At 37.6% G+C, this 23,986-nt stretch overlaps 2 protein-coding genes across 3 annotated transcripts in view; one reads left to right on the top strand and one right to left on the bottom strand.

The window, feature by feature from the left end:
• The first annotated feature begins 1,763 nt into the window (after positions 1–1,763).
• Positions 1,764–12,488, top strand: LYSMD3 (LysM domain containing 3). Its single transcript, XM_084882029.1, has 3 exons — positions 1,764–2,074; positions 5,346–5,611; positions 8,516–12,488. The coding sequence occupies exons 1-3, from the start codon at positions 2,035–2,037 to the stop codon at positions 9,179–9,181; spliced, it is 972 nt and encodes a 323-aa protein (XP_084738155.1). The 5' UTR covers positions 1,764–2,034; the 3' UTR covers positions 9,182–12,488.
• A 984-nt stretch (positions 12,489–13,472) lies between these two features.
• The window catches only part of POLR3G (RNA polymerase III subunit G), a 35,840-nt gene continuing 25,326 nt past the window's right edge, over positions 13,473–23,986 (bottom strand). For both annotated transcript variants that reach the window (XM_084882030.1, XM_084882031.1), the window contains exons 7-8: positions 20,173–20,319; positions 13,473–16,197 (exon numbers count right to left, since the gene is read on the bottom strand). In XM_084882030.1, the coding sequence (XP_084738156.1) occupies positions 16,111–16,197; positions 20,173–20,319 (234 nt within the window). In that variant the 3' untranslated portion in view covers positions 13,473–16,110. The remainder of the gene's footprint in view (positions 16,198–20,172; positions 20,320–23,986) is intronic.

Below are 23,986 nucleotides of genomic sequence, written 5' to 3'. Positions count from 1 at the left end.
CAGTGATTTTCAACCTTTTTCATCTCATGGCACACATGAACTAATTACTAAAAGTCTGCAGCATACAAAAAAAATACATATTTTTTTGCTGATGTGACCAAAAGATAGGCATAATTTTGATTGATTTACAAAAAAAAAGTGTGTGTGTGTGTGGGGGGGGGGGGGGGGGGATTACTAACCCTTTACTAACCCCTGCTCCAAAGTGACTTTAAAAAACAAAACAAAACAAAACACCAAAAAAAACCAAAAAAAAAACAGGTGCCGAAGCTGGTTTGGCTCAGTGGATGGAGCGTCGGCCTGCGGACTAGGGGGTCCCGGGTTCGGTTCTGGTCGGGGGCGTGTGCCTTGGTTGCGGGCACATCCCTGGTGGGGGTGTGTAGGAGGCGGCTGGTCCATGATTCTCTCTCATCGATGTTTCTGACTCTCTATCCCTCTCTCTTCCTCTCTGTGAAAAATCAATGAAATATATATTTTTTTAAATAAAATAAAATAAAATAAAAAATCAGGTGCCTATTTATACTTGTTTGCAAGGGTTTCTGGTACCTAGAATTAACCAATCACATGCAACCTTATTATGCACGTGACCAATAAGATGCAACTGCATTATGTGACACATATGTTCCCCAAAATGTATACGCACACTTTGAATAATTATAAAGGCAGTGTTTACTAAAACACATTTTATTTTCAAAATTGAGCTATCAGCTGTTAAAGTGTGTATACATTTTTCTATATTCATGGTTCAAGACAGGGCATCCCTGATGCTATGGACACCTGATGCTATTGTTGTGTTGGCCGTTGTCACTTTCTTAATTTGACGATCTAAAGGAAAAGAGACCAGTGGCCCTGACTAAACAGTCAAGTGTTGCATGTTTAAAAATTCTTGCAGCACACACACAGGGGTTGAAGATTGCTGTTTTAACACTTCTTTACCTAAATGCAAACACTCATTTAGTAAAGTCATGAGGAAAATCAGGTGTGAAGTCCCTGAACAAACTATAATACTCTGTTCATTATTACCTCATACGCCCCAAACGTAACTACCAATGACTTTCAATTGTTTTTTCAAAACAAAATAAGTTACAATTTGTAGTTAGTGGGCTTTGTCTCACTGAGCGTGGGAAGCCTGGGGACCAGGGCTAGCGGGCAAACATTTCCCAGGGCCTGACTCTAGGTGGCTCACGCTCTTCACCTAGAAACACAAAGGCTGAAATAATCATCTCTCGCCGCCCAAACGGCTTTGCTCCCGTGTTTTGCCTCTTCTGCGGCGGTCTAGGGGCTTCCGCATGAATGAAATAAGCGTAGTACGATTTCATAACACACAGACGTCAATACGGTGATTTGGCGCGTCCATCCCAGCCTTACAGAAACCTCCAGATGCAGCGCAAAAAGAGATGCACAGCAGTCCTCGGCCAACCCCGAGCACCATCTCACTCCGTGCTTTCCGGGCGGTGCCGTCCGTGCCGGGAGGACGAAGGACAAAGGCACCGGCGCGCCGGGGAAGCGCGTGGGCCTGGGGACACACGAGGAGCGCCTCTAGGCTGGAGGGTGGGCGGGGCCGGGGAGAGTGAGCGGGACCCCAAGAGGGTGGGCGGGGCCGGGGAGAGTGGGCGGGGCCGGGGAGAGTGAGCGGGGCCCCAAGAGGGTGAGCGGGGCCGGGGAGAGTGGGCGGCCCCCCAGGAGTGTGGGCGGGGCCGGGGATGGGCGGGAGCCCCAGGAGGGTGGGCGGGGCCCCGGGGAGGGTGGGCGGGGCCCCGCGGCGGCCCTGCGCCTGCGCGCCGGCACTGCAGTAGGAGCCCGGGCTCCCGGCCGGCTCCTACGCCCCCGCCCTCCGCCTCCCCCGCCCCTCCCCACCTCCGCCCACCGGACGCGATGACGCACGGCAGGTTTGCGGACGTGGCGGCGGCGGCGCAGGGCCGGGAAGGCGGAGACTTGGGCCTCGGCGGCGGCGGCGGCGGCGTGAGAGGGAAACGGTGGCAGCCGAAGGCGGAGGTTTGGCCATGAACTTGCGGACGGCAGCTGCGGCGGACTCGGATGTCGTCTCCTCGTGGCGTCCCCCTTGCTAACGGGACAGGTAAAGATGGCGGCGAGGGGTGGGGCGCGGCGGGGTTGGGCCCCCGCGGCGTCCTCACCGGAGGCGACGCGGGGCCATTGGCCGCGGCTGTGGCGGCGAGGGGGGCGGCGGCGGGAGGGGACTCGAGGTGGAGACCTCGGGGGCCAACCCCCACCGGAGCCCCTGGCACAGTGTTGGGGAAACTGAGGCCCGGAGGAAGGGTTTCTCCGTGTCCCCCGGTTCCCGGATCGACGCATTTTTTTCCCGCCCCAAACACTCTGATTTCTCCCGCGACTTGGTGTTTGTATGGTACAGTCCACAAGTGTCCTGGTGTGGGACGTGGGAAACCTGGGGTTGGGTTGGGCCATCGCTGGGGGTGACTCGGAGGAGAAAAGAAAAGCTAGCCTTGTGGGATGAGGAGGGAGGGGAGCTAAGTTTTCAAAAACGGAATGGGCCCTGGAGGGTGGCCAGTCCCGCGCTCCTTCCTGCCCCGCGCGGAGCTTCCCCTAAGGAAGGTCCCGGCCCCGCCGCCCGGACCCCGCGGTCCCCGCAGGCCGGGCTGAGCACGCCCCGGCGGCTCCTGGGTCCGCCTGCCTGTCATCGCGGAGCTGCGGGCCTGTTTTCCTTCCCGGAGAGGAGGAGAGGCGGGCCTGTTTCCTGCCCAGAGAGGGTGAAGAGCGGTGCCGGGCAGTGAGTCAGCTGCCGTGAGGACAGGGGCCAAAGTCTAGCTTCTCACTTCATTAGACACAGCCAGTTCGTGATGCTTCAGAGACAATACAGGCGTGTGGTCTTCTGCTGCCTGCATTTCCTTGCAAAGGGGGGAGTTAGTTAAAAAGATAGGGAGACAGATCAAACTTCCGTCTTCAGATATTAACACTGTATCATGGACCAGAGGTTGACAATAGCTATCTAAAGTGGGTTTTTTGGGCACTGCTCAGTGACTGTCAGCTGTCTGTGCTAAGCCAGTGTGGGGGTTCAAAGAACAAAATATGAGGTAGGAACATTCTAACGGGTGGCATGACTGGGACAGCATGTTTAAGTTGCGGTATAATGAAGTGGTTATTAACTTTTTTAAAGTCAGGGACACCTTTTTGAGAATACGAACATCATAAGTACTTTCCCTAGAAAAATATGCATACGTATAGCATGTGCCTATGAATCACAGGATTTACAGGCATTCCCTAGATTAAAGACATGGAATGGAAAATACTTGATTAAGTAAGTGGAAATAAAATATTAAAGGTGAAAGAGAGATATTCTTTCATCTTTTTTTTTTTAATATGAAAGCATCCTTAATTTATTATGGTGCTAAAACAAGATTAATCACTTTGTTGCTTGTTCAAATTCCTTGAAAGAATTGATCAAGCCTTCAAAATTGCTTTTGAGATGCAAAATGTGGGGAGCTTTCTTTAGTTTGGTGGCTGTCAAGAGTCCCAGATAATGGTAGGTCATAAATAATGTAGCACCTGGAGTAACAGGTGAAGTAATCTACTTAATCACCTGTGTCAAACACAAGGCCCGCGGGCCAAATCCAGCCCGCCAGGCCTTGCAATGTGGCCCGCACCGCGCTGTCATCACTGCACTCCGCTGTCAGTTTATGACATTGTCAGTTTATGACTGTTCAGTAAACCATTAGGCCCGAGATTTAGGCTGGATTTTAGATTTTGGCCCCTTCTCTGATTGAGTTCGACACCCCTATCTGAACGGAAACCTTTGAGTTTATAAAGCATTATGTTGCCATTGAGCAAGGTCAGAAACTGGTTTTCAAGGGTTAGGTTCAATTATATGAAATTGTTCTGGAAAATTTTGTGAGTATGTGCCTACATAGAAAGTATAATTTTTTGTCATCCAAATTTCACAGACTTTTGGAGTTTGTGTTTTCTGATTTCTTTTTTCTCATTTTCATTTGGTACTTGTTCATTATATTCACAAGTGAACTAAGTCCTTTTTGAGACATCATTTTGCCTTGGCTTTATGACATACAGTTTCTTTCCCTTCTGAACACTCCTTTTCCATGTTCTTTGCATGCTGATTGTCCTTCACCAGGATATTAAGTGTAGCAGTTCTTCAAGCTAACACTGGGAATGTGGAATTAGTTTGTTCTCATTTTGTTCATTTTTAATGAGAATAGATCAACTTGATGAAGGTGAGTTGAGAGTATGCAAAAAAGCAAAAGTAATTTATTGATACATGTTTTTCACTTAGGCCAACTCTCATTCAGTCTTACAATGTCTTTTCTGAAGTAGAAATGAATCTGTTCACAGTAAATTGAGTTTGAGGAGGACTTGGATAAGTTAAAGTTTAGTGAAAAGCTTCCAGAGAAGAAAAGTCATGACCTATGTAGAAAGTCACCTACTGTAGTAAATATAAAAAATGATGTCAGCATGATCCAAGGGGGTAGGTAGGTAGTACAAAAGATATTTGTGCTTAACCCAACATGAACTTCAAGTGCAGAGCAAGCCAAAAAGTTTTGGGTTTATAAAAGTATTTGTGTGTGTACCTAAAAACGTGTGTGTATATATGTATATATAATCATGTTTTTAAGATAATATAAAAGTAGTTCTCATTTTAGTCTCAAACTCAAAATAAGGGGAACGTAAGTTTTTTACTGAAAAAATTATTATAGCAATTTGTTTTTGTTAGCCAAGCCGGTGTGGTTCAGTGGTTGAGCATCAACCCATGAACCAAGAGGTCACTGGTTTGATTCCCAGTCAGAGCACATGCCTGGGTTGTGGGCTCAATTCCCAGTAGGGGGTGTGTAGGAGGCAGTCAATCCATATTTCTGTCTCTTTACCCCTCTCCCTCTCTGAAAAATAAAAAACATATATTTTTTAAAAAGGAAAGAAAATATAATCACCTTACATGTTTTGTGATATATGGTCTAACGCAGTGTTTCCCAAACTTTTGACATATGTGTACCCCTTCTATAATTTTTATAACGCTGAGTACCCCTCGTACTCATGAGAACGTAGAATTAGGTGCAGCTAAGCACGGTGCAATGCATATCCCCACCAAACTCTTCCTGTACCCCTGGGGTACGCGTACCACACTTTGGAAAACACTGGTAAATGGATTACCTCTTCATCCCATCCCATTGTCGCCACTGCCAAATATATTCACTGTACTTTGTCAGGTATAAAACTTGAACCTAAATTTTAAAATAACTGAAACCATTCTTTAAAAAAAAAAACAAAAAAAAAACCCCGAAGTGTTCTGACTGTGTGATACATGTAAAACCAGACAAATGGATCAGCTATATTTTAAAGTTTTCTCTGCTTTCTCCCCCCCCCAGGTTTTGACATTATGGCAGGGAGGCATCAGAATCGCAGTTTTCCTCTTCCAGGAATTCTTTCCAGTGGTCAAGTACACGCATTTGTAAATTGTACAGAGAATGATGTGCTGGAAGAGGATGCTGAAGTATGTGAGCTTCGATCCAGAGGAAAAGAGAAAATCCGAAGAAGCACATCAAGAGAGAGACTAGATGACATTATAGTATTAACAAAAGATATACAGGAAGGAGATACTTTAAATGCAATTGCCCTTCAATACTGTTGTACGGTAAGTTTTAATTTTATTTTGCATAATGCAGTTCAAAATAAGTTATTTGTTCATAACACAAATTGAGTTAATTCTGTGCTTTTTTATTTTGCTCCCCCTTTTTCTTCTTTCCATAGAAATCTGTATCCTGTTGATGGATGTTAACTTTTTAAATTTTTAAGTGAATACTTGAATTTCTTGTTATTCCTTAATCCATGCTTCTAATTTCAGTACTAAATATCACCTAAATATGTTATCTATTTCTCCTTATCCAAGTAGTAAGAGAATGTAAAATCATATAAGGAAGTTTTCCTTGTCCCAATTTCCTGAGATAACACACTTGTGTATCTTTTCATACCTTTTTTCTGCTTTTAAGAAAATATATATATATGTGTGTGTGTGTGTGTGTGTGTGTGTGTGTGTGTGTGTGTGTATATATATATATAATATATATATATATATATAAAACATTCTTAGGAGGTTGGTTTTTGTGTTTTTAAAATAGGTTTATACCATGTCTGTAATGCTGTAAGTTGCTTTTTCATTTCTTAGTTTATCAGGGATATTCCCACATAGATCTAACTTGTTATTTTATATAACTATGTAATTTTCCATAGTATACATGTACCATAATTATTAAGCCATTTTCATACTCATGGGTAGTCAGGATTTTCCCTGTGTTTTCTATTGTGCTGTGAATGTCTTTACAACTATATCTTTAAATTGAGGTACTTTTATTTCTGTAGAATAGATTTCCAAAAGTGGGATTGATAAAGGAAAGATATATTTCTTATTTTAGTAGATACTAAACTGTTAAAACCCATTTTATATCTGTGTCATTTGAATCTTGCATCCTTAGCATGGAATCTGTTTTCTTGTAAATACACTGATATGGAAACTGTGGTTTTCAAACATTTTGTTCTCATACGTCCAATAGAATTTTGAAATGTATGTACCTTCTACATTTTATTTTTAATTTAAATTCTTTGTTTAAAGTATTATATGTCTCCTTTTCCCCCCACAGACCTCTCCCCAGCCACCCCCACCCCCAGTACCTTGTACATTTTCAAGTGAACTCCTTAAATACTTCCTAATAACTTAAAATAGTTACAAAGATATTATTTCTATAAAGTCAGTATTGATATCTATAATAATAAAAGGGTAATATGCTAATTAGCTGGATGTCCTTCCTGATGAAGCTGGGTGGGAGGGAAGCCAGTCCAGGTCCCAGGTGCATGCTGGTAGCCGGAGGGAAGCCACTGGTGCTGGCAGCCAGAGGAAGGCCTACTTTTGTATGAATTTTTGTGCATCGGGCCTCTAGTTTAAAAATAAGACTGTTAGAATAGTTCTTAAATGTATGCATGGGATTCTAAATACTAATTTAGGATTTGCTACCTCAAATTATTCATGTAAAATATAGATATATATTTTTTATAAGTATGAAATTTCATCACTTTTTTCTGATTAATATTTTATCCTCATCCCCAAAATCTTTCATAATGTAAATTATTGCTGTACTTGAAAACATTTTATGAATACCTATCATAGTTACCTGAAATAGAAACACATACATACAAGATGTCCCCCCAAAAAATGTGCACACACTTTCATAGCTGATAGGTGGTGAGTTGTATGAGTTCTTTGCATATTTTGGATAGTATCCTTTTGTCAGAGCTGTTATTTGCAAATAGCATCTCCCATTTGGTTGTCGAATCATTTGCTTTAAGAAAAAACAATCTTGAGGTAGTAAAATGACAAAGACCCTTTATCTTTACTGTATCTCCTGTTTACTCTTCAATCCTCTCTCCCTCCTCCCACACATACACTTCAAGGGAGATGATTTTTTCCCACAAGAAACACTCAGTCTCCATTGGACTTGATCAGTAATCTGCCATTGATCCAGTTCACCACTCCTTCCTAAAAGCTCTTTGTTTGACCTTGATACTGCAGGTTTCTGATTTTCCTGTTACTGATATTTAAGAGTAGCTGATATTTACATAACATACTATATGTCACTTTTCTAAATGTTGTTTAATTGATTAATCTTTACAACAACCTTATATGGTAAGTAGTAGTATCACTTGCATTTTACATATGTGCTAACTGGATTTCAGAGAGGTTAAACACCTTGGCCCAAATCGTATAGCTGGAAGCTGTCAGAGCAATCATTCAAACCCAGATAGTCCATGCTTTTAATAACCACCCTCATCTATTACTTTCCTGGTCACTCTTAATCTCCTTGTGGATTTCTCTTACTCAACAAACCACTCAAATGTTGGCATTCCCTTAGGGTAGTGGTTGGCAAACCACAGCTTGAGAGCCATATGCGGCTCTTTGGCCCCTTTAAGTGTGGCTCTTCCACAAAACACCACATGCGGGCCAGCACCAGTGCGATTGAAACTTCGTGGCCTATGCCCAGAAGTTGGTTTTTGGCCTGGGCGAGTCTATTTTGAAGTGACATCAGAACATTGAAGGGGCCAAAGAGCCACATGTGGCTAGCAAGCCAAGGTTTGCCGACCATGCCTTAGGCGGGGGTCTTTCCTAGGTTACCTTTTGCTCCTGTCTTTTTCTAGTGAATCCATTCTACTCTTGTTGCCTTTTTGCTGGTAAACCACAAATATATATCTCTAGTTGAGATTATTCATCTGCATTTCAAACATATATTCTAGAATCTACTTAAATAGCTGGCTTTAGGGCTGTTAAACATGGGAGATAGTAAAAAGTTAATTGGTAATTTCCTGACTGGTAGATCATAAGTGGTGTAGAACTGTTACCACAAATAAAATACAGTCTCTCTGGGTATGTTAACTTAATACTACTAGTAATTAAGCAACTCTTTTCCCCCTCTCCAAAAATAAGTGGGATGAATGATTATTGCTACCTCTATTTTGATTTAGAATTCATTTGAATGTTTTGTTTTAACAGGTAGCAGATATCAAGAGGGTCAACAATCTCATCAGCGATCAAGACTTTTTTGCCCTTAGGTCTGTCAAAATTCCAGTAAAAAAGTTTAGTTCATTGACTGAAACACTTTATCCTCCAAAAGGAAGACAAGCTTCACGTCCTTCATCTGTTCAATACGTTCCAGAGCAACAGGAAATTTTGTCACTTAATGATTCTTTTTCTTCCACGGAGTCAGCGGGTAGCTTTTTAAAAGAAGTAGACCGAGACATAGAACAATTAGTAAAATGTACAGACACCAAAAGAGAGAACCTTAATGAGGTGGTGTCGGCCTTAACAGCACAACAGATACGTTTTGAACCTGATAACAAAAACATTCAACGTAAGGATCCTTATTATGGAGCAGACTGGGGAATAGGGTGGTGGGCAGCTGTAGTGATAATGCTGATAGTGGGTATAATAACGCCAGTATTTTACTTGCTCTATTATGAAATTTTAGCTAAAGTGGATGTTAGTCACCATTCAACAGTGGATTCTACACATTTGCATTCAGGAGTCACACCTCCATCACAGCAGAGAGAAATGGAAAATGGAATTGCTCCAACTAAAGGAATACCATTTGGCCAACAAGATGATCATAAACTGCATAGTCACAATTCTCAGCCTCCTGTTGCTCAACACAAAACATAGCAATTAGCTCGTAATTACATTGTTTGTGGTCACGGGTTCATCTGGAATGTGATAAATCCATTATATTCAATAACCACTTCAAAAGCAGAAATTAGGAAGATTGAAGATGCTTTTGTTTTTTCAGGTTTTTGGTGTTTTGTTTTTTTGAGCCATTTACAAATGGATTGAGTATAAAATACCTGCAGTTGTTAGTTGTTGATATTGAGAACAGTAAATTTATAGGTTGTATCAATGTTTAAAGCAAAAATGTATTTTGTGTGTCTGGGAAATTCTTAACTTGGAAAACATCATTTTTCTTATTCAAGACTAGTTATGTTTAAATTTTATTTAAATAATTATTAAGGTTATTAATGTTTATTAAGTAAAAAAATAACACCAGATATCTGCAACTGAAGACAATTTACTGTGCACCATCAAATTATTTAATTGCAAAAGTTTGATTCTAAAATTATTTATGATAGCACATAATAGTCTATTTTAAAACTTTTGAAAACAAGTGTAGCACATATGCTATAAAGACATAAGTAGACACAGAAGTAGGAAAGCGATGTGTGATGTCTGTAATAGAGGCTAAGATAGAAATTAAATATTTTTAAGCCCTGAAATGTCAGGGCTTATGGTTGAAAATTTGCCAATTGATCACTAGAACACTGGATTAAGTAAAAAACCTAACAAAGAGTGCTGCCTCCATTTTTAATTTTTAAGTCATATTGGCCTCTGATATTTGTAAGCATTTTTGCAGTTCTTTGATAAATGTTGTTATACATGTACAGGTTAGCATTATTTAGAAAATTTCCTACATACTGTGATAAGATGTTGCTGTGTTACATATAGTAACATGCCTTAATTACATTTAATGCCTTATAAAATATATAAGCTAATATTTTTAGAATTAAAAGGCATTATTTCAGATGGTCCCGTGGGATTCATTACATAGGCTGTATAAATTTGCCTTCACTTTCACTATCAAGCACAAATTAATGGGGTCAAAACAAGTTTTCATGTCTGCCTCTGATGTCTGTTGCAGAAAATGGTTCATTAAGCAAAACAGGAGTAAAGACATCTTTGGCATTAGCAATAACACACCTTTATTTATTGATACCTTAAACTTTTCAAAGAGAAAATGTTCAACTTAAATCTTTTTTCCCTTTGAACTATAGCACGAAATTGGGGAACAGAAGCCAAAAGTGTACAGGGCCACTTTTTAAAATTGCTATGAATCTGCCAGATAAACATTTGCATACTGATTTCATATAGTTTTTTAAAGTATGTGTTTTTAAAAATGTAACTAAAATGATTCATTAGAAACGAATTGGTGGAATCTGGATTGCCTGTTTTATGTATAATAAAGTGTGTACCTTAAGATCTGTAATACCACCTCATTTTCTGGGCATTATTTCCTAATTTTAATGTTTCAGCTTTTTACCACTTTGTATTTCAAACTAATCTTGATACAAAGTTGTGTGAATAAATATATGTGGTAAATAGGATTTCATGTATCTTCAGCAGCAAAGTGAAAAAAGACAGGGCAAGGATGTGAAATATTAAAACCTTTGCATGTTTTGAGGACCTTAGATAATGACCAAAAAGTATTAATGTGGAAATTGTAGCAAATAGATTCTTTGAGTAACTCTTTTAGTTTAAATTGTAAGAAATTATTTTAATGTGCCTTGGGCATCTTGAAAGGAGGAGTGTGATCTTTGTAATTTATGCTCAATGTCAACTTGTATTAAGCCTGCTGAAGAATCAAGTTTTAGGGAAGAAAATACCAGTATTTTAAGGTAGAATGGACTAGATGTCCTTTGAAGAACTTTTTTTTACATCCAAGTGATGAAATTACGGAAAGTCAGTGATTCCTTTTTGCTAGTGGTACTTTGAAATAGAGAGGTCTGATTCCCAGGATAAGTTATTTTTAAAGTAGTGAGATGTATTGTGTATTTATTAGTGTCCTGTTCCTTAACATACACATTATACCTGAATTATATATTTTTAATTGAATATAATTTGAATTATAATTCTATATTACATATAGAATTATAGATTCTAATTGTGTCATTTTTAAAAGAAAAATTCCTAAACATTTAGTAGAGAATAATTTAGCTTTTAAAAAGTACTAATATACCTCAAAACTTTAGCAAATGTAGATTACTTTGTAAAACTTAATAAGAAAAATTGTGGATTTTAATTGTGTTGAAACCCTTATTTGAATTTACTTTGAGGTTTCACAGAAGATATACTGTGTGTATGTATGTGTGTGTATACATATACGTATACCTATGCATATACATACACACACACACACACATATATATATATGTAAGTAACAACTGTGTGTGAATCCTTGGATTTGGTTCACTTAAAAATTAGAGTTACAAGTGAAGAAAAATCTATTTAGGACAGATTTTCTTTTAAGTCGGTACCAATGGTTAAGGTTGTTTTGAATTAACGAATGCTGTTAAAGGAAATTTGATGAGAATCTACTGGACACATTAAGAATTAGAAGACTGCTATGTTAAATTAACTCTGTTTTCTAAAGCTTTTTCTTTTTCTGGACTCTACTTGCTGTTCAGTGGCCTGAAGAGTTCTTTCAGTGAACCATAATGGTTCATTAATTAACAATTACTTCTTTTTAAAGGTATCTACTTCTAAAATTACCTACTTGGGAATATGAAGGATACAGCTGGAGTTTTAGAAATATGAGGGATTCAGTCAAAGTGCTATAGGTTAAGGTGGAGTTTTTAGAAGTATTTAAATGGCACTTTGTGATGGGAATCATTATTTGCAATTACAACAATGTTGCTCAGGAAGTTAGTATTTTTCTATTAAGTGTGCATATTGCACTGTTAGATCATAGAAATATCTGAATGCAATATTTAATTATATATGCAAACACTATAAATCTTTTGTATAATGTATTTTATACAAATGCAAAATGGAATTATAGAGCATTATTAGTATGTACATTTGTAAAACTGGTTTTTAAAACTTTTTGCCCCTTTTCATATTTTAAAAGGATCTTAAAAATAAAGTTTCTATTTTATTATTCAATCTAAAATGGAAGCTGGTGAATTTAATTGAATAAAGCAAACCTTTTCTTTCAAACTAGTTGACATAAAGACCCTAATGCACTATGTATCCTGCCCATGTGGCTTGGTGGTTGAGTGTTGACCCATGAACTAGGAGGTCAGGGCACATGCCTGGGTTACAGCCTTAATCCCTAGTAGGGGTTGTAAAGGAGGCAGGCAATCGGTGATTCATTCATGTTTCTCCCTCTCCCTTTCTCTGAAATCAATTAAAATAAAAATGAGCCGGAATGGGTTTGGCTCAGTGGATAGAGTGTCGGTCTGCGGACTGAAAGGTCCTGGGTTCGATTCCGGTCAAGGGCATGTACCTTGGTTGCGGGCACATCCCCAGTGGAGAGTGTGCAAGAGGCAGCTGGTCGATGTTTCTATCCCATTGATGTTTCTAACTCTCTGTCCCTCTCAATTCCTTTCTGTGTAAAATCAATAAAATATATTTTTTTGAAAACAAAATAAAAATGAAAAAACACTAAGATAGATTGAGTTGCCAAAGGTTTACTAATTCAAATTTCTCCCTGGTTATACTGAAACAAAATCCACTGAATTACTTATAGGATGTAAATGAAAACAAATTTCAGAGGAATGTCCTTTGAGGAATCCTGGATCTAAGGGAAGAAGACCTCATAAAGAACGGTTCAGAATTTAGCAAGTTGTAGATCATATAATAATGTGCTCTACTTATGTGCAAATTTTATTATGAAACAAACCTTTCTACTTAATTTTTTAAAAATTAGCAAAAGAATTAAAGTTCTTTGTAGTTTTTATTTAATGGAGGAATTTATGTTCTTTTTTGTTTTGTTTTTTACCATTTTTAATATCATCTTGCTCTTAAAACTAATTATGTACATCTTTTTTTTTATATAAAAAAGAAAGTTTTTACTAACTCCAGAACTTCTACCCATATTAAGGGCAAGCCACTGACACTGTACATTTGAGGTAGTTGGGAAGGAAGATTAATAATCCTCTGAATTTGTTAGCAGTCTCTTGTATGCAGTGTTCGTCAGTCCATAATGCCAGTGATCACACTGATGTTACACTGGCTGCCAAACCTCTTAGTTTGTTATCATGACTGTTATTGCCTTGAGTTCCCTGTTAATGTGTGCAAGAATATTTGATACTGGCATCCCTGCCTACTATGCAGTTACTTTATCAGATATAATCTGCATTAATTACTTTATCAAATATAAGTAGATTCAAAATAAAACAGGACACAATTTTGTATGAATTTAATATGTAAACACAGAAAAATAAATCCTAAAGCAACAAAACAATATTGTTAGCAATTTTAAAGACACTTCACCAACAAGTACTCTTATGTATGAGATACTATCTCTGCATTAAAGTTTACCTTCCTATGGAATAACTTCACAGTCTGACATTTTAAGCTATAAAAACAAGATTCATGCTGGCAAAGGAACTTGCAAACATTCTGCCTGTTCTCAACTTTTCCAAAGGAGACAGTGCTCTCAGGGGAGAAGGCTGGGGCTTCCCAAAGCAAACACCTGCCCAAGGGCTGTGGTACCACCTGCAGGACTGAAATGTTGAAGACAGATGAAAGCTGAGGAGAAAAACACTATCTTTGGTGCATCTGCCCTATTCAAGTAGTTATCTGTAGATTTACAACAAAGCAAGCAAACAGAAGCTAGAGATAAGCTTTATAAATTAAATGATATTAGGTTAAGATATTAAGGAAGTGAGAGAATAAAACAGCTATGTTAAGTATTAATCCTAAATGACAGCCCATTACAACTAAAGTGAGGTCCTGGCTGGTTTGGCCCGGTAGATGGAGTGTCTGCCTGCGGACTGAAGGGTCCCGGGTTCATACTGGTCAGGGGCATGTACCTTGGTTGCGGGCACGTGAAGGGGGGTGTTGGTGGTGGTGCAGGAGGCAGCTGATTGATGTTTCTCTCTCATTGATGTTTCTGACACTCTGTCCCTCTCCCTTCCTCTCTATAAGAAATCAATAAAATATATATTTTTTTAATTTAAGTGAGGTTTCTACTCTAAGTACAATCAGTTGCTGCTTTAAAGTAGACTTCATGTTTTCCATTTAAAATTTTTTGTAAGTTTCTTTAAAGGAAAACATATAAACAACATAAGCACTGAACTAATAATGGCCCTCATCCATCTTGAATTATCTGAGGAAGTATTACAATCGAAAGGGATCTTTTTCCTGAGAAAGCCAGTTTACAGAATGGCACAAGACAATATAAAATTTCCCCACCAGAATACAAGATGGGAAAGTCAGGTTACAATATATTTTGTGAGGAAAACATGTTTGTTTCTCAAAACAGTGTTTTCAATCACTTTACAAGCTATAATTTTTTAGAGGGCCAGACACATTTAAGTAAAGTAGAAATTATTTCTAGATATTAAGAGAATGGGTACATATGGTAAATTTTGGTTGGTCTTTAAACAGTTTTTACAGAAAACCAAACTCAATTTCAAGGTTGAGTTTAATAGTAGGGGTAGAAATAGAGTCTAGGGCTCCAATTCTCAGGTTAGAGGGTAATGGGTGATACCTTCCCAAAAGGGACAAATAAAAATTTCTTTTGGTAGGTAATAATAAAAAATTTTTGAAGTATTTAATATGACTTCCCTTCAAAATCTTTGGCATTTGTGAGTCTGTAGAGGCTAAGGTTTTTAGGTATTTCCCCCATTCCCAATATAAAATGTCAGGGGGGGCTAGTTTTTAATTAAGACAAAAAAGGTTAATTTTAGTTTCAAAGAGACCTGAGTGTTATTCTGCACTTTATATAAACCAATTGGATGGCTATAAAGTCCTTTGAAATATAAGAGGCCATCATGCCTCGAAGGTTGCACACATGCATTCTGCAGTGAGATTTATGTGACTACACTTTTATAAAGTACAAATTTAAATGTCTAATGTTTCATAAGCCAAATTATTTGAAATATCTAACTTATTACAGTGAGATGATGATTACTTCTCATGATGTGTGGTATGAAGTCACTGAATTCAAGTATTTTTAATATTCCTTCCAAGTCTTTGCACTTGGCTGAGATGTAAGCTAGAAAATTCATATAGCTCGTCCTAACCGGTTTGGCTCAGTGGACAGAACACCGTCCTGCAGACTGAAGGGTCCCGGTTAGATTCTGGTCAAGGGAATGTACCTTGGTTGCAGGCACATCCCCAGTGGGGAGTGTGCAGGAGGCAGCTGATCGATGTGTCTCATTGATCTTTCTATCCCTCTCTCTTCCTCTCTGTAAAAAAATCAATAAAATATACTTAAAAAAATTTATATAGCTCTGATATTTTTCTCTGTGTATATTTTTTATCACAAACTTCTAATCTCATATGCAATTTTAAGAACGCAGGTAGGTTTATGTAGTCATCATATAGTAGCATAGAACATACCATGTAAAAGTAAAAAGTAAAATTATTTTCAAGTTTCTTTGTTTTTAAAGTGCTCCATGTGCAGTATTAAATCAACTTTCAGGTTACAGAAATCCATTATGATGACAAGTAATAGTTTTATAAAAGATTAGCAAGCAGTTAAATAAGAATTATTTGTTCAAGTATGAATATGTAGATTAAAAGATGCAAAAACTCTTTAGGCATATTCTAATCCAAATAATACCAAAAATAAAATTTTCACTTGAATACTTAAGAGGCATAAAGAGGTGCAGAGAAGGAATGTCAGTGTCAGAGACTAATTGGTAAAGTAACTAGTGTGTGAACTCAAAATGGTTCCGAATATTTTGGTAACAAATATTGTCAACAAAACAGAAACAAAAATACTTACTCATTCCTTATCAGAAATAAGGAAATAAATCTGTCCAAATGTTCAGAAGCTATATCATAGAAATATTTTTGGGGAAACTTCATAGCTAATAGGTTGCTTCATCCATGTTGTCATCACTGTCTACGATAAAATCATCTCCATTGTCAAAGTATGAATTAATGTAGTCATTTTCCTAAGAGAAATGATAGAGTCCTCAGTAAACATTAAAATTAATAAGTAGTAAAATTATTATTAAGAAACACATGTAGGCTATCCCTTTAAATTTACAAATATCAAACCCTATATAATAAAAAGCCTAATATGAAAATCGACCATATGGTGGAATAACCAGTTGCTATGATGCACACTGACCACCAGAGGGCAGATGCTCAATGCAGGAGCTACCCCTTGGTGGTCAGTGTGCTCCCACAGGGGGAGTGCACTCAGCTAGAAGCCCTGAGCCAGGCTCACAGCTGGCAAGCACAGCAGCAGTGCAGGAGCCTCTCCTGCCTCCACAGCAGCACTAATGATGTCTGACTGCCGGCTTAGGCCTGCTTCCCCCAGGGAGCGGGCCTAAGCCAGCAATAAGATATCCCCCAATGGCTCCTGAACCACAAGAGGGCACAGGCTGGGCTGAGGTATCCCCGCATTTCAGGCATACATCAGGTTATGCTATCTGCTTAGAAAACACATTAGCTTTTACTTGCATCTACCTGTGCTGCTTTCTTCAAGACCACCAACTCATGTTTACAGGCATCAACTAGCTAAAAGAACATGAGGGGATGCCTATTACACTTTAGTAGGATGACACATTTAATTCATTAAACCTCAGTGGGATGATATATGGTTAGCTATAACACTGAGCACTTATTTAAAATAAATGTACAGACACTTATGGAACTGCCATTTGACCCCAATGATCCCACTTCTGGGAATATATCTTAAGAATCCTGAAACACCAATCAGAAAAGTATATGCACTTATGTTCATAGCAGCATTATTTACAATAGCTACGATTTGGAAACAGTCAAGGGCCCATCAGTAAATGAGTGGAAAAAAACCTGTATTAGATTTACACAATGGAATACTACACAGCTGTAAAAAGGAAGGAGCTCTTATCTTTTGAGTCAACACGGATGGACCTGGAGATGATTATGCTGAGCTAGTTATTAAAAGACAGATATCACATGGTCTCACATGTGCAATCTAATGAACAAAATAAACTAAGGAACAAAATAGCTCCAATGGTATGGATGCATGGAACAGAATAACAGATCTCCATTGGGCTAGGAGTGTGAGAGGGGAGAGGAAGAAATTAACCAAAAAACATATATGAACATATGCATAATCCATGGAAACAGACAATAGCATGGGGAAGGCCTGGAGTGGGGGTAGATAGAGGGAGGCAAAAAGAGAGAAAATGGGAGACATCTGTAATACTGTGAGCAATAAAAAAAATAGTAATTTATGTCTGAATATAAAAGTGATGCATGACTATATTATACAACACTTTTAAAATATAAAGATTAAAAGACATTTAAGAAAATTACTAACCAACTGCAATGTATGGACTGTATTTGGATTTTGATTGGAACCATTTTTTTGAGACAATCTAACAAATTTGAACAATGGATTAAAATTTGATATTAAAAAATTATATTTCATGCGTTAGAAATAATACTGATACTGTAACATTGTTAAAGAGTTCTTATTTTTGAGAACATACTGAGATATTTATGGATCAAATGATACAATGCCTAGGATTTGCTTTATAATAATCCAAGGTAGATGGGTTTTGAAGTGGGGGAAACAGGAACAGACTGGGTGGGTGAATGATTGAAAGATCAGTAATACATTGATCATTGTTAAAGCTGGGCTATTACTTTAAGTCACCAAATTTTTGCACATGATTGAAATCAGCCACAATAATAAAATTAATGTCCACATTTCTACTCTCTACAGTAGGAAATAGGGTCTATTCCCAAAAGAACGTCTCCTGGATATCATCTTATTTAGTATCTCCATAATGGATTTTTATATATAAATTTATATAAATAATGCAAGAAAGGTAATTTGTCATTACTTTGTCTTTCCTAAATACTGTAAGTTTCTGTATCTGGCTAAGACCCTTACCATTTCCAGGAAGTTGGGTTGGCTTTCTAGTGCCAAGTAATCCAACAATATTTGGAAACTGGCTGAAGCCTCAAGCCAATGTATGGAGGAGGCATGGCATGGCTGAGAGGTTGAAAATATGGAAAAGGAAATGACATAGGCGTAAGGTCTCAATAAAGGGCAGGACAATTAGCCTTCAACATGATGAAGTATGTTTCTCTTTTTCCATTGATTAAAAAAAAAAGAGGAGGAGGGAAGATAGCTAGTTTGAAGGCAGAAAAAATGAAATAAAACAGTTTTCTCGCCGAAACCGGTTTGGCTCAGTGGATAGAGCGTCGGCCTGAGGACTGAAGGGTCCCGGGTTCGATTCCGGTGAAGGGCATGTACCTGGGTTGTGGACACATCCCCAGTAGGAGGTGTGCAAGAGGCAGCTGATCGAGGATTCTCTCTCCTCGATGTTTCTAACTCTCTATACCTCTCCTTTCCTCTTTCTCCTTGTAAAAAAATCAATAAAATATATTAAACAAACAAATAAAAACAAAAAACCAGAGTTTCTCTTGATTTTATTTTCTGTGTGAAGGTGTATGCTATATCTGCTAAAAGTGAAATAAAAGGTAGTCAAGAAGAAAGATGATCGAAAATACTTGCAATGGAGAGCTGACTTGACAAGAGAAACAGAAATGTGTTAGGTAGCCAAATGGGACTAGCGTTTTTTGTTTTGTTTTTTAAGGAGCATCAGTTTTTATGATTCTTCAGAAAAGCTCAAAAGGCAGATTTGGAAGGAAAAGGAGGGAGAAAATGCAACTGATCAAGTTTGCTTTGCTCTTAAGTATGTGCTGCGAGACCAAGACAAGAAAAATAGCAACAAAGAAGTTGAAGGGTGAGCAAGGGCTCCTGAGGGAAGGAAATAAAGACAGGGAACCAATACAGCAGAGAGATAGAGGATCAGAGGGTTTGGTAGTTTTAATCATGTCAGCTCAGAAATAAAGTGAATGATCTGGAAAGAAAACTGGAGGCAAATGTGATATGTTTCATTTTAAAATGTCTAGAGTTAAAATTTATCTGGAAGAATAAACAAACAATACTCAGAAAAATCCTGAAAAAGGGTAACATACCCTAAAAATACTAGAATTTAGTCATTAGGACAGTGATGGTTCCAAAATAGAACAATGGAATAGAGTCCAGAAATATGACTAAGTAGATGTGGGAATCTAACAGTTAATTAAGGAGAATTTCAAATCAATGAAGAAAGCAAATTATTTCATAACTGAGGTTACCAGTTGGCTAGATATTTGGAAACAAGTAAAAAATAGACCCACATCTCTCCTTTTACACAAATATAAATTTCAAAAGAATATAAAATTTAATGCAAAGTAATTAAAGCAAATAATAGATTTCATAGTTGGAAGAGTGTCAGGGGAAGACTCAGTGTGGTGTGAGAAGCTGAAAAGGAGTGAAGACAAAGGTCACTGGAAAGGAGAAGAAACTCTCAGCCTAGGGTTACTGCCTGAAGTCTCTGCAAGTCCCAATGGGGCATGGCCAACAAAGTCACCCTGCTCAAAAATACCTGGAATGATTCCAGCTTATTTTGAAACATACCGTTTCTCAAAGTTGGAAATCTAAAATCCAAAACACTGACTCCTAACTCAGTTAGATACCTGAGATTGGATTATAAATGTTTCCCCAGTGTCTACATGCAGTTTGTGGTATAGGGATTTCCCCCTCAGACCTACATGACTAAGCCCTTAACTGTTGAGTTAAAATTTTATGTCAATAAATTTTAATTAAATCAATCATCAATTTCCTTAACTGGTGGACTTGCACTTACAAAGTTGCCTATCATTTTATTTTTAACTCCTATATTCAATTTGCCATCATTATAACAACAATGCTACAAAAATTCTCTTGATAGAAAGGAATTGATGCCAGTGATAAAAATATGCCCCTGGTTCCCATCAACTTGGTGTTCATTTTAACCTATTCCATATATCTGACTCCTTAATGGATAATTCTTAATCTTAATTAATTTTGTTATTCTTACAAAATAGACCATTACCTCTTCTTGCTCTTCTTCATCATATTCCTCTTGTTCTGCAGCATCATCTTCCTCCTCCTCCTCATCTTCCTTACTTTTCTCCTTGCTTCCTTCTTTCTCTTCATTTTCCTCATCTGATTTTTCACCATCACCTTTCTTTTCCAATTCCTGTTATAAAGGAACTTCATTAAATTTCCTTGTAAACCACTAGACTTTGACATCCCTGCTCAACCTCAAGACAACAGTTACCTATCACCTTATTCTAATCCTCCCTTACCAAGACCTGGGCATCATACAGGAAACTGTGAGTTAATCCAAGAAAGGAGGAACTCGCTGTCTTATCATGACTCTAGAGTTTTATTTTATTTCATTACTTCATAATTGGGTTCCAGGTGATGCTGGGGGATCAGCCCCATACACAGTGCTTTATTTTTGTGATTTTTATCATACCTCAGTCAAAAGTATTGAATTGACTCAGTTTATGGAGAACTTTCAGATTGTTCTTTCGTTTCCTTCTAACATAGAAGGAGAATTGAGAATGTTATAGTGCTATTTCCAAATGTCTATGTTTTAGTTTATAAGTGAAATTATTTAAAACAATTATTTAAAACAATTCTTAGTCATTTTGGGGTGAGTTATCCTATTTGTAGATTATCTATGTCTTTTTATTTCTTTTCTTCATTATTTACTTCCCATTTCCCAGGAATTTTGCTTCTTAATTAGAAAAAAAGAAAGATTAACTCAACTCAGGTCAATATTAACACTTATTAACAACTCTGTGAGAGGAGGCAACAGAGAGAGACAGAGTTAGAAAACTTTGATTGCCTGATGATTCTACTTATCCACTCTGTTAAAATCACTATGGTATCATCTCATAACTTTAACAAATCCCCATATTCTATTATGAATATCAACGATATTCTTCTATTTGATAAAAAATGTGCTGTTTCATTGCTGTCATTATTCGATCACTAAAATGTTCTACATTAATTTGTACAAGTGATAGGATTTCTAGGAGGTGGGTGCAGCAATAATTTCACATATTAATATTCATAATTAAGGCATAAGATCACGTTAGTTAAGATGTGTATATTCCTAAACAGTAATCATAACACTAATTCTTAAATTTGCAAATATCCCATCCTATTATATTTGCTTAGTAGAGTAGATACAGAGATAAAAACACATTTTACATTTGGAGCAATTATAACTTAGTCATTCCATTACTGGTTCATAAATATTTATTTTTAGAAATTTATTACATTCAAATTTGAATTTAAGGAAATCAAAGGCAACAAAAAACTATATCAGATAAACTCAGTTTCTCATCAAAATTCAAACTCTACTTTCCTGTCACTTGACCCCACTAAGAACAAAAAAGACCTCTTATCTTCATACTGATCCATCTTGCCTTATAACTTATTACTACAATGGAATGTGTGAAAGTTTTATAAGTGGCAAGCCTTTGGGAAAATGCAAGTAAACAAAATCTTAATTATAGGTATTTTAAAGTGTCTATAAATACACACACACACACATCTCTTTCTGCCATCTTTCCGTGCCACCATAATGGTGTACATGAATGTTCTGGCTGATGCTCTCAGGATTATGAACAATGCCAAAAAGAAGGCAAGCCGAAACCAGTTTGGCTCAGTGGATTGAGCGTTGGCCTGGGGACTGAAAGGTCCCAGGTTCAATCCCGGTCAAGGACATGTACCTGGGTTGCGGGCACATCCCCAATAGAAGGTGTGCAAGAGGGAGCTGATCGATGATTCTCTCTCATCGATGTTTCTATCTATCCCTCTCTTCCTCTCTGTAAAAAATCAATAAAATATATTTTAAAAAAAGAAGGCAAACTCCAGGTTCTTATTAGGCCGTGCTCCAAGGTCATCTGATTTCTAACTATGATGATGAAGCATGGTCACATTGGCAAATTTGAAATTATTAATGACCACAGAGCTGGGAAATACGTTGTAAAACTCACAGGCAGGTTGAACAAGTGTGGAGTAATCAGCCCTAGATTTGATGTGCAACTCAAAAGATCTAGAGGAATGGCAGAATAATCTGCTCCCATCCTATCAGTTTGCTTTCATTGTACTGACAACCTCAGTGGGCATCACGGGCCATGAAGAAGCAAGACGAAAACATACAGGAGGGCAAGTCCTGGAATTATTATTCTAGGGATGTAATATATACATGCAAACACAATGCCTCAATGGACAAAACATATATATATATATATATATATATATATATACACACACACACACACACACACACACACATAGAATGATACTATGTTAATATTAATTAATATATGGATTTTTTTATTTTCTGTTTTAATGAAAACATAAATTTGTGTAGCTAAAAGGGAGTTGTATTTAACTATGTGCAAGGTATGTATTGCATTTGAAAAATCATGCTATTATCTATTATTTTGTAATTAGCAAGGAAATTATTTAAACTAGTTATACAAAAATATAAAATGTATTCCATACTTTATATTCATTATTGCCACCTCAAATACCTTTAATTAAAAAAAAAAATGTTTCCATTGATTTCAGAGAGAGGAAGGGAGAGGGAGAAATAAAAACATTATAGCAACATCAATGATGAGAACCATTGATTGGCTACCTTCTGCACACCCTCTACTGGGGATTGGACCCGCAAACGTGGCCTGTGCCTAGACCAGGAACAGAACCGTGATCTCCTGGTTCATGGGTCAACAACACTCAACCACTGAGCAACACAGGCTGGGCTCAAATACCTTTAGATAAATAGCTTTAACTTTATTTCTATCACATAGACCTAAATGAAACCCATAAAATACCTGATGAGTTAACCAATAGCAGATTTATGGAATTTAAAAAATTATCTAAGTGCTACACACATTGTCTCATTACTTCATTACTTTATTTATTTATTTATTTATTTATTTATTTATTTATTTATTTATTTTTGCAGTAAGCTACTAGTTTTGGTTCATCTTCAGTGTTTCCCAAAGTGTGGTACGCGTACCTCCAGGGGTACGGGAAGAGTTTGGTGGGGGTTCACGTTGCACAAGAGTTTGGTGGGGATATGCACTGCACCGTGCTTAGCTGCGCCCAATTCTACGTTCTCATGAGTACGAGGGGTACTCAGCGTTACGAAAATTATAGAAGGGGTACACATATGTCAAAAGTTTGGGAAACACTGATCTACATAATAGTTTCCATTTTATCTTCTATGAGATTTAACTATTTAGCCTACTATTTTACATATTTGTGTTAAGAATAATGTGAATAATATAATAAGAAAACACTTTGAAAACGTTTAATTTACAGACAGAACACAGTTCTTCTAGTTTAAATATTAAATGACCACCCTATTATTAGAATAGTTCTCTCTGTGAGTTATGCCAAATAGGAAGCTCAAAGATTAGTTTACTGGCGCCTGGTGATTCACACATTAATGATGAAATCTGAGTGTATGTCACTCCTCTCCATCCACAGCAGTTTTATTAAAATAAGACTTACAACTGCTTTTGTTGAAAAAATGAACAGTAACAGAGTCATCTGGACGCTAATTTTGCTCTATTAAAACTGCTCATTGGAGTTTTTATATTTGAAACTCAAGTTTTAACAATGTTTGTACTGGAAAAGGTGTTCCAATGCAGTGAATAAGAAAACAATTTGTCCTGATGAGAAACTGCATTCAGAGGTCCAAATCAATCTTCCTCATAGCACAAGCCAGCTTAGCAACTCATTTCCAGGAAGCCTTACGAACAGTCAGAATCTATGTTCAATCAATGCATGTTGGGTAGGTCTGCAACCCCATCCATCCGTTCACTACAGTT

Source organism: Pipistrellus hanaki, assembly GCF_964339955.1.
Source record: "Pipistrellus hanaki genome assembly, chromosome: 4".
Lineage (NCBI taxonomy): Eukaryota > Metazoa > Chordata > Mammalia > Chiroptera > Vespertilionidae > Pipistrellus > Pipistrellus hanaki.
This window is presented reverse-complemented; position numbering and strand designations above follow the sequence as displayed.